At 34.8% G+C, this 10262-nt stretch overlaps 2 protein-coding genes and 1 long non-coding RNA gene across 3 annotated transcripts; all 3 read left to right on the forward strand.

The window, feature by feature from the left end:
• Positions 1-1477: 1477 nt before the first annotated feature.
• On the forward strand, positions 1478-3577 carry LOC106303906 (putative methylesterase 11, chloroplastic). The gene is made up of 4 exons (XM_013740261.1): positions 1478-1846; positions 2448-2684; positions 2778-2921; positions 3007-3577. Exons 1-4 carry the CDS (start codon positions 1478-1480, stop codon positions 3415-3417), a joined length of 1161 nt encoding a protein of 386 aa, XP_013595715.1. The 3' UTR covers positions 3418-3577.
• A 1533-nt stretch (positions 3578-5110) lies between these two features.
• Positions 5111-5720, forward strand: LOC106303981 (protein RALF-like 27). Its single transcript, XM_013740345.1, has one exon. It carries the CDS (start codon positions 5207-5209, stop codon positions 5552-5554), a length of 348 nt encoding a protein of 115 aa, XP_013595799.1. The 5' UTR covers positions 5111-5206; the 3' UTR covers positions 5555-5720.
• Positions 5721-7504: 1784 nt separating this feature from the next.
• Positions 7505-9359, forward strand: LOC106305311. Its single transcript, XR_001262957.1, has 7 exons — positions 7505-7595; positions 7666-7790; positions 8075-8156; positions 8258-8369; positions 8450-8611; positions 8684-8804; positions 8903-9359. It is a non-coding gene; the product is annotated as an uncharacterized LOC106305311 (long non-coding RNA).
• The last annotated feature ends 903 nt before the right edge of the window (positions 9360-10262 follow it).

The following is a 10262-nucleotide window of genomic DNA, read 5'->3' on the forward strand; positions in this document are numbered from 1 at the left end:
TAGGTTTGACTTTGAGTTTTGAGTCAATCTTGCAAAAAGCCCAAAAAGTTTCACTAATATTCACATTCTTGAGAACTTAGCCTATTGAATTGAAATACGCTAAGATAACAAATGTTTATGGTATAGATGTCATTTGTCAAGAAAAGTTCATGATATAGTGTGCATTTGCCGACAAAAAAAGTTCATGATATAAATACAATCATGCATCAACATGAAAATAGCCAATATATTTTAGAGATGTATTTTCTTGTATTAAATTTCAAATAATTCTAAACTAATAAGCGTAGAGACTAAAGACTAATTAAGAGGCACAACAAAGCATAATTTCAACATAGGAGATCACTGATCATTTTGTAAAAAATCCATCGTTGTGTGAGAATAAATGAGATATATACACCTAGTAATACAATGAGTCAATGACCATTGATACATCTTTACCTAAACTAACAAATCAAAAGTAGATAACCAAATGTGTTAGAAAATGATCACATTTGGTTATATATTGTCTTCAACACATTTTGGTTATATGTCTGATCATTTTTAGTGTTTCAGATCGAAGTATAGTATGTGCCTCACTGTGACAACTGAAAATGTGATGGATGACCAGTAAAGTTAGTTATTTCTCAGGCGGAGAGAAAAAAAGTGGCAATGGTCAATATTTTCTACTAAAATTTTTAAACACTTGTACTTATCATATGATTGCATACATATTGCAAGGCGAGCGAATTCACATGCAATGTGATGATGATAGCTTAGCATCTACATATCTTTTGCCATGTATTTTACTCGGGATCTGATTCTCCTAACTTAACATTACTTTAGTATGTTATATAATGGTGGTCCAAACAAAATTTTGATCTTGTGATGATCACATTTTGAGTAAAAGCGTGACTTATTAGTCCTTTTCTATATCTTATTGAACGCTCAATGTGGAGGAGTGCTTTGTCTCTGTAAGTGGATAGCCACGAGAAAGCTACACTCTCTGCAATATAAAAGTTTTGTTAGTTTGATCTTCCATAAACTGTTAATTTTTTCTTTTAAAAACACTCTATTGTGATTTGCATATTTTAATTGGTGCAGCATAACCAAAATGTGTTAATCAATCAAAAAATTCTCCAATAGTTTTTTTGAAATTGAAAATTCTCCACTATTGAAAATAAAAAATGTGAAAGTATATTCAGTTAATGTTAAAAAGGTAAAAACTATTAAGTTGAATAATGAAAATAAAAGAGTGTGATTATTATAAAATTATAGGAACTTTCTCCTGTAGCATTGGTCCCTCTCTGGCCTCACGATTACCGTTTACAAGTAGAGACGTTGAGAAGCCATTAGAAAGTTGCCAGCTTCTCCATTCCACTTTCTCTCCACCACTTTCACCTGAACCTCAAGTCACGTTCTCTCTCTAAAACTCCATAAATCCCAAACCTTTCTTAATCTCTCTCTCTGTCACAAGCTCTGAGCGTTTTTCATTCTCTTCATGGGAAACCTCTGTTCTCTGTTTGCTCCGCCGAAGCCCGTGAAGAAGAGACGACCCATCAAGAAGCGGCAACCATCTTTATCCGGGTCGGGTTCTGGTCCTAATACCAACCGGTTGAACCGGTTCAGGTCGTCTTCCTCTAGGAGAGACAACAAGTTCGACGATGCCGTGACTACGGAGCAAGCGCTTGCCGCTGCTGCCATTTTGTCCAGACAGCAGAAAAGCGGCGGATCGCTGCCGTTTGAACGGTCCGCGTCGCAACGTCATCCCGTTTCTGGCTCGAAGAAGAATCAGTTGCCTCGGAGCTCCAGCACTAGGTCAAGATCCTCCACGGATCCTCTGTTACAGCCTCATCAGTTCCTTAACCAGGTTCTGTCTTTGTATTGACTGAAGTCAACCCTCTTAAGGATGCTAACAGACATTCCTCTAACTGAGGTCTTAATTTGAAACCAAACATGGGAAGTTACATATAAAGTGGACAATGAGCTCAATGCTATTTTGCAATGTTTAAAAACTCTTTAGGCCGTAGTTAGGCATTTTATATAAGATTATTGATTAAGCCGACACAGAATTTTTTAGTGCCTAAACTTCTTTTATTTTTGAAAAAAAACGTTATGGAATAATATCATTTTGTTTATGTATGATTTGCCGATTAGGCGAACACCTAGGTGCAGTTTACACCAATTTTTAGAACACCGATATTTTGAATAAAGACATGCTTTGGAACATATTTAATAAGCTGTGATTGGTTTCCTTTCTTGACATTTAATGATAAACTTTGAATTCACATATTGTGGGATTGTAGTGACAATGAGATTATAGTCTGAAAAAAAGAGGAAGAGAATCTTGATGTTGAAAGTACTTATCTTCAAGTGTTGTTCCTCTCTTCCATGTAGGACTGTTTAATACATTTTCTTCGTGGTACATTCTTTATACTGAAGTTAGATTCTTTGTTCTGGTCTTTGAATAGGGTGTTAAGCTAGATGACTTGGAAACAAACCATTTTATCCTCATCCATGGAGGAGGTTTCGGTGCTTGGTGTTGGTACAAAACCATTGCGCTCCTGGAGGAAGATGGTTTCAAAGTTACCGCCATAGACTTAGCTGGTTGTGGTATCAACTCGTTCAATATAAATGGCATCTCCAGTTTGTCACAATACGTGAAGCCACTTACTGATATTCTTGAAAAGCTTCCCATAGGAGAAAAGGTTTTTTTTTTCTGTTTGCCTTCTACATTTGAAAATTTTGAAAATATTATTATGTTAAAAATTTGAAAATGTTATTATGTTTAAAATTTGCAGGTGATCTTGGTCGGTCATGATTTTGGTGGAGCATGTATGTCTTATGTTATGGAACTGTTTCCTTCAAAGATTTCAAAAGCTGTTTTCCTCGCTGCAGCGATGTTAACTAATGGACAAAGTACACTCGATATGTTCTCGCTTCAGGTTTGTTATCTCGCCGATCTCTCCTTGTGTTTCAAGCTTGTTCCGCGCCATAGATTAATGACAACTATATGACACATTTTTTCAGGCAGGTCAGAATGATCTAATGCGAAAAGCTCAGATTTTTATCTACACAAATGGTAATGAACACCCTCCAACGGCCATTGACTTAGACAAGTCTCTTATCAGAGACCTTTTGTTCAACCAAAGCCCTTCAAAGGATATTGCATTGACTTCTGTATCAATGAAGTCAATACCATTCGCTCCGGTTCTTGAGAAACTCTCTCTCTCAGATGGTAACTATGGTTCAGTGAGACGGTACTACATAGAGACGCTAGAAGACAACGCTATACCAGTGACTCTCCAGGAAAACTTGATCAGTAGTAGTCCACCTGAAAAGGTTTACCGGTTAAAAGGCGCTGACCATGCTCCTTTCTTCTCCAAGCCACAAGCTTTGCATAAACTTCTGCTTGAGATCGCCAGGATTAGACCAACTTAACGCCTCCTCTCTTGCAGGGTGTCTTCATCATTATATTCACTAACTGGTATTTTAAAGTGGCTCACCATAAGATTTCTCTTCATTTGTATTTTGTTGTTCTTGTTTTATTTGTGTTTCTTTTCTTGTCTGTTTAAGGTTTATCTATGTGACTTTTTCTTCTTCTTGTTTTGGTTTTACGTGAAATAAAATGTTTACAGAAATTGTGTAGCGAATTGTGATTATCCATTTTAGACATCCTATAAAGCTTCCGTGTTACCTAAACAAAAGGTAGACATCTGATGAAATTTGTGAAATAGGAAACGGATATCCGACAAAGCTTCCCTGCTAATTAGTTTGGTTGCGACTATCATTTTGGGTATAGATCGGTTACGGGAAAACCAGATTCCCTAACCATACTCCACCGGTACGAAGCTACGAGTAGGAATGTCAAAATGAGTTAGCTCGCTCAACTCAACTCAGCTCATAGTGAGTTCGGATCATTCACGAGGTAGTTCAACTCAGCTCATTTATTATATAACTTCAATATGTAAACTTGAATTCTTTTTTTTTTTGAACAACAGTAAACTTGAATTCGTATCATCTAGATAATGAGTTAAACGAGGTAGCTCGCGATCTAATATAAAAATTAATTATCATAAAATAAAGGACAATTTTCTCAAATAGTCATTTTTAAATTTTTGTCACAAAAATAGCTTCCAAAAAAGAAAATGACCAAAATAGCCCCTTTTTATTTTGAAATTTTTAATTATTATTAATTTTCTAAAATTTGAAACTCTATCCCCAAAACTCCACTCCTTAACTCTAAACCCTAAGTTTAGATTAGTTAACCCTAGGGTAAAAATACATTTTTACTCTTTAATAAAACTTATTTTGGTCATTTTGTTCATTGAGAGCTATTTTTATGACAAAAACTTAAAAATGACTTATCCTAGGGAATTTCTCTAAAATAAAATAAGTTTTATTAAGTTTTATAATATTAAAAGTATGATTTATATATTACTTATCTATGTTTTATAAAATTTAAATGTAAAACAAAATATTAAGTAAGATAATTACGAGTAATTTCTAAATTATTTTTAGGAATATTTTGTTTTACATCTAAATTTAAAGATATATATGAGATGATGAGTATATAAAAATTTCTTTCACATTATATATATATATATATATATATATATAATTTTTTTTTAGTTTTACATTTTAATTTTAGAAAATAAATACGATAATATAGAAATTATATTTTTACATAATATATATTATTTTAAGTATAAAAATAACTAAGCTTATGAGTTGACTCATGTTCATTAAAGATCGTTCATATAATTCGTGATCTAATTTAAACTCGCTCATTAAACTCGCTCATTAAACTCATTTATTAAATGAACCTAAAAAATAGAACTCATACTCATGAAAAATCGAACTGAGATAACTCATGAGTTGTAACTCATTTTGACACCTCTAGCTACGAGTGTATAAAAATAATGCTATGGTATAGTGTACCAGAAAGATTAACGTTAAAATACAATCATTTGCTGCTATATTGAATAGTGTAAGTGTTGGTTCTATAGGTCTCTATGTACCTAACCGAAATCAGTGACCAACCGCAGTTATTAGACCAGCAAGAGTGACTTGCCGACAAAAATAATATATAAAAATAAACAAAAGCCAAATAATTCATGGAATTTACAGTAAAGCAAATTAAAGTGTGCATAAAGATAAAGATGAGATGGTATTGCCATCTTCTTCTTCTCATACCACATCCCACATCTCATAGCTTTTCTTTTTAGACATGGCTAAATCAATTTTCTTTTTCTTCTTACCCGTCTCACTTCTGCTTCTTCTTGCGGAGGCTTCGACAACTGCAGCTGCAGTGAACGCCACAAGTGGTTTGAGATATGGCGGATGTGCTCCCGGAGACACCGTTGGAGAATGCATAACGGCGGAGATTGAGGAGGATGGAGTTGAGGCTGTGGTGCGGCGGATTCTGCGACAACAGGGGAGGAAACTAAGCTACGCAGGCCTGCAGAAGCAGAAGCCAGTTTCTAACTGTAAGATCGTAGGTAATTGCATCGGAAAAGCTAATCAGAAAAACGCACCTTGCACTTACTACAACAGATGCAAACGTGCCACTAGCTAATATGTTGTGTTATCTTCTCTCTTAATTATGTATGTTTTGTGATCTTCTATTGTTTTTTTATGAATCTAATGCAACATTAAGAACGTGTGTCGGTTGAATTAAATGTCTATATTGGATTTGATGCAAAAACATTATTTATAAACTGAATCAGTGAAACTTCAATCTACTCCGGTTTAATTGTAATACTAGATTTTTTCAGTTCGAAAATATTTGTTTATAAATAACCTATTGTTGTAAATATTAAGGTTTCGTATTTATATTTTCTTGGATTAACAATTATTTGACTTTTTAATTGTACAATAAGTTATTTTAATTATATTTGGGTTTGTGAAGTAATTTTAAATTAGTGGAATCCAATTTTGATTAGTTAATTAAATGGGCTAAGGACCTTCAACTTTTTCAATCCAATATAGTTAACCAAAAAAACCATTATCATTTTGGGTTAGAATCATGATTAGACTGACCCGTGTGTGTTATCATTTTGATTAGTTAATATTTGGGTCTGTGAAATTTTAAATTAGTGGAATCCAATTTTGATTAGTTAATTAAATGGGCTGACGACCTTCAACATTTTTAATCCAATATAGTTAACCAAAAAAACCATTATCATTTTGGGTTAGAATCATGATTAGACTGACCCGTGTGTGTTATCATTTTTAAATAATGGTAATAATCGTTAAATTATAGATTTACATTGATTATTATGATAAAAATTGCTATTTCAAAAACATACATATTGAAAGTTTAAATATTGATTTACTAAAACATACATGGGAATAGTAAAATTAAGCTCATCAATGATCAAAACCATTTTTAGTTATCGAATCTAACTCTATTAAAAGCCAAATATGAGGTTTTCTTAGGTGTGTCACATGAGATCAGAAATTCGGCCAGTAATATTGCAGCAATGAGACATGTCATATGTCTTGATTTGGGCTTTTTAATTGATTTTGAGCTTCTTATTGAACCCAACTTTAATTGAGTTAAGTTGTTTAGGGCTTCTTTTATCTTTCTCGGTCCTCCTCTCCTCCAGACACGGGAAACGCCGATCTCTTCTTACCTTTCGACTTCCAGATCTTCTCTTCCTCTCCTCTCTGAATCCGTTTCAACTCTTACTTTCACCTTTAACTCCTCTAATCAAACCTTGCTTGATCCCATTCAATGGCTTCTTTTCATCTTCCTCTCCATTTTTCTGACTATAAATATCTTCTCTTCGTTTATGGGTCGATTAAAATCTCAGACAGACTTCACGATGGAACCCAAAAACTCTTCGATTTCCAGCGACCGCGAGCCCAGCAAGACGACTGCCGCCTCCTCCTCGCATGCAAGGCCAAACCGGAAGTCCACCGCTTCCTCTGCCATGGTGATGAAACATAACGGGAAATCTGCTGTTTCATCTGCCATTTTGAAGAAACCAAACGCTTCTACCGCTCTCTCCTCCGCGCATGGCGATCAAGTGATGTTCTTCAGAGATGTTTCACTCGGCCCAACTGAAGCCGATTTGAGGTTTTGACTGATTCATTTATGGGAGGCGCGAAATCCAAACACGAAAACCCTCATTGGACAGGAGATGATCCTTATCGACGAAGAGGTTCGTCTACGAATCTTCTACTACTCTTTCTCCTTCTTTAATATTGCTCGATAAGGATCCAAGAAATTTTTCGGCTCCAGGAACAAAGCTCAGTATCGGGTTACGGATCATAGCGCCACCGTTACATTCGCTTGGAATTTCGACTTATCGGTTCTTGATAACCCTCTGGTTCCAATTCACGAAGATAGGTTCAGATTCCATAGCTACGAGGAGTTTCAGGCCAACTGTGACCGCAAAGTTGATCTTTATGGTGAGCACTGTTGATCTTTATACTTAAATCTTTAAGTTATTTCCACATCCAATTAATATTATTCCTTTGAATTGTTTTATCTCAGACTATGTTGGCCATATGAAGTTGGTGAATGGGCAGACTATCACTGAGCATATGGTCCTCGACGAAGTTGACATAGCAGAGAGGCGACATCTATGTGTTCATGTTCAGACACATGAGTAAGTTTGTCTAAATATTATACGCCTTCTTTGTGTGTTATGCTTAACACATGATTTAAACCTTATGCAGCGGACCGGTGATGAAGCTTTATCTATGGGACAAGGCCGCATCTGACTTCTGTGAGAAATTCAAATCTTATGGAAGCACTCCAAGCGTTCTGTTGGTCACCACAGTAAACCCTAAACATCCTGGAGGTTAGCATTTCACTAAACAACCGGATTAAGTCACTGTATTATTGAGATTAGATGAGACATTAATGTATCGTGTAAGGCCGTTTAAATTCTATTGTCTCTCATCGTTTATGGTAATTGGTTGTGTCCTCATCTAGAACGTGGCTGTGGTAGGTTTAACTGAACTGTATGAAGTCATATTGTATTGTTAAGTGAGATGGTTCATGTGTTCATGCGTTCATTTTGAATCTTATTATTGCATCGCTTACGCATTTGGTTGGTAATAAGAATTCATGTGTTCTGAACAGGAGCCCTTACTCTTACTTCGATGGCATCATCTTGAGTGTTTATGGATAACGATGTCCAGCCTAGCAGGGATTATCTTGGATGGTATGCATTTTTGTATTCAGTTATATTTTTCATTAACTTCTGCCTTGGCATTTCCCGTGACTTCAGTTCTGACATTCTTTTGGTTTCCACATTTTTCATAGGCTGAGCTCAAACTCAGATCTTGCTAATAAGATTAATGCAGAGGTTGTTACTACGCCTGAGACAGCGACTCTAGAGGAACTTTTCGCCTACATCAAACATGAGACTGCTAAGGTACAATAGTTGTTCTGTTTTCACGTTCATTGTGTTATGATTGTGAATTGATAGAGTTTGTATTATTTTCACAATGATAGGTTGCTTGGTTTGAATGCACAGCGACTATAGATGGTGTTCTTCGGGGTTCTGCTTGGTATTATATCTCATGCGGTGGGTGTAATAGTAAGGCAGTCAAAGGGTCTACCTCTCTGATTTGTAACAACAAGAAATGTGGGAAACGTGATGTTACGCGTTGCTCAGTAAGTATCGTATACACAATTTCATTTAGTTTTTTTTTTCTACCGCTAGAAGCTAATCCCCTCTCATTGCAGATACCTCACGAGGATTTCTGTTTACGATAAGAGTGAACATGCAGTTTTTGTCATTCTTGGTGATGCTGGCAAAGAGCTGACTGGAAAGCATGCATCAGAATTAGTTGCCAGTTACTTTGAGGTAATTTCAAACCTGTGTTATTTGAACTTACGTATATTTTCTAGACCTGTAAATAGCCCCAAGTTATTTGAACTTGCATATATTTTCTTGAACGTTAGGCTAATGAGGGCGTAGAAGCTGATCATTGCGTGCCGGTACCACAAGCTCTACTTGATACAATAGGGCATACTTATAGATTCATTGTGAAAGTCTCAGATCATAATTTGTCATGTAAGACTCAAACCATAACTGTCACAAAGATATTCCCACCAGCAGCTCCACAGACTATAGCTCCCTTGGAAGGGCACGCTGTTCCACCAACGTCTGATGATATCCTGAAGACTGGAGGTGACAGGGTTAGACAAGCATCTGAGAGTCTTGAATCAGCTGAAGCCAAGCGTTGCAAGAGTGGCTGATACAGCTTCGACAATCCTCTTACGCAATGATTGCTTTTGCTGCAGTTTAAGTTTCGTTTTTATGTTTACCTAATTACTTTGCTTTCACTCCATTTCTATCTTCAGACTTTTGTTCATTGGAGGCTTTTCTGTTTCTTTGAATACAGTTCCCGTTATATGATTTTCCTTATGCCATTTTGCTTATTCTATTTACTAATACGCATATTAGTAATACGCGTGATTTTGTTTACTANNNNTTTACGGGGGGTTATTGGTAGTTAAATTTTGAAGGAGTTATAAAATTTAGAGATTCTATTTTTATTGGTTTATGTATTCTTACAATCTTGTTAGAATCTTTTGTTATTGGTTTATTGACTTTTAAATTCCATATAAAATCCTTTGTTATTCAAAAAGTCTAGTTTTTATTGATTTTGTAATTCTATTAAACTTTCTTGTTATTGGGACATAAATTCTCTCTAGTTTTACTCATAACACTCAACTTTACAAATATCATCTATACTCATAAGATTCTTAGAATCTATGTAAAAAAAAACACAAATATACAAGCACAAAAAGTTTTGTATTACATTCTTGTTGTCATGTAAAAGATAATTGTAAAAAGAAATTCAAAGATAACAAATTTTTTAAAGATAACATGATCAAGAATCATGAAAAAAATCATAGGTTGACCTTAGAAAACTTTAAAAAATCAAACAAGACAAATTCAAATATTAAAAAATCAAAAAAATTATTTTAACATCCAATAACTATATTTCTTGAAAAAAAAAATAGAAGTATTTTTATAGAAAGATAAATCTGGAAAGAAAAACACATATGAAAATTCATGCTAACCAATCATAATCAATGACAATTTATACAATACATATGGCAAGAATTCATCAAATCTACTTAACTCTTAAAAATCTTTGAACTTCGAAAATTTTCTGATTCTACACAAATTCCATTTTCAATAAGTCCTCCTAATACGCATTGGAACGAATATAGGATTTGTGATTATCATTAGAACAAACATCTTTGAAAGTTGAATATTTATTCAATCTTTGACAAGCGTGATTTTGGGGCA

This window comes from Brassica oleracea, chromosome C7, assembly GCF_000695525.1.
Source record: "Brassica oleracea var. oleracea cultivar TO1000 chromosome C7, BOL, whole genome shotgun sequence".
NCBI lineage: Eukaryota > Viridiplantae > Streptophyta > Magnoliopsida > Brassicales > Brassicaceae > Brassica > Brassica oleracea.

Bases quoted from the DNA above. Each gene is read 5' to 3' on its own strand.
- LOC106303906 (XM_013740261.1), top strand. From the start codon at position 1,478: ATGGGAAACCTCTGTTCTCTGTTTGCTCCGCCGAAGCCCGTGAAGAAG. The intron at 1,847-2,447 runs GTTCTGTCTTTG...GTCTTTGAATAG, and splicing joins CTCATCAGTTCCTTAACCAG to GGTGTTAAGCTAGATGACTT. The intron at 2,685-2,777 runs GTTTTTTTTTTC...TAAAATTTGCAG, and splicing joins AGCTTCCCATAGGAGAAAAG to GTGATCTTGGTCGGTCATGA.
- LOC106303981 (XM_013740345.1), top strand. From the start codon at position 5,207: ATGGCTAAATCAATTTTCTTTTTCTTCTTACCCGTCTCACTTCTGCTT.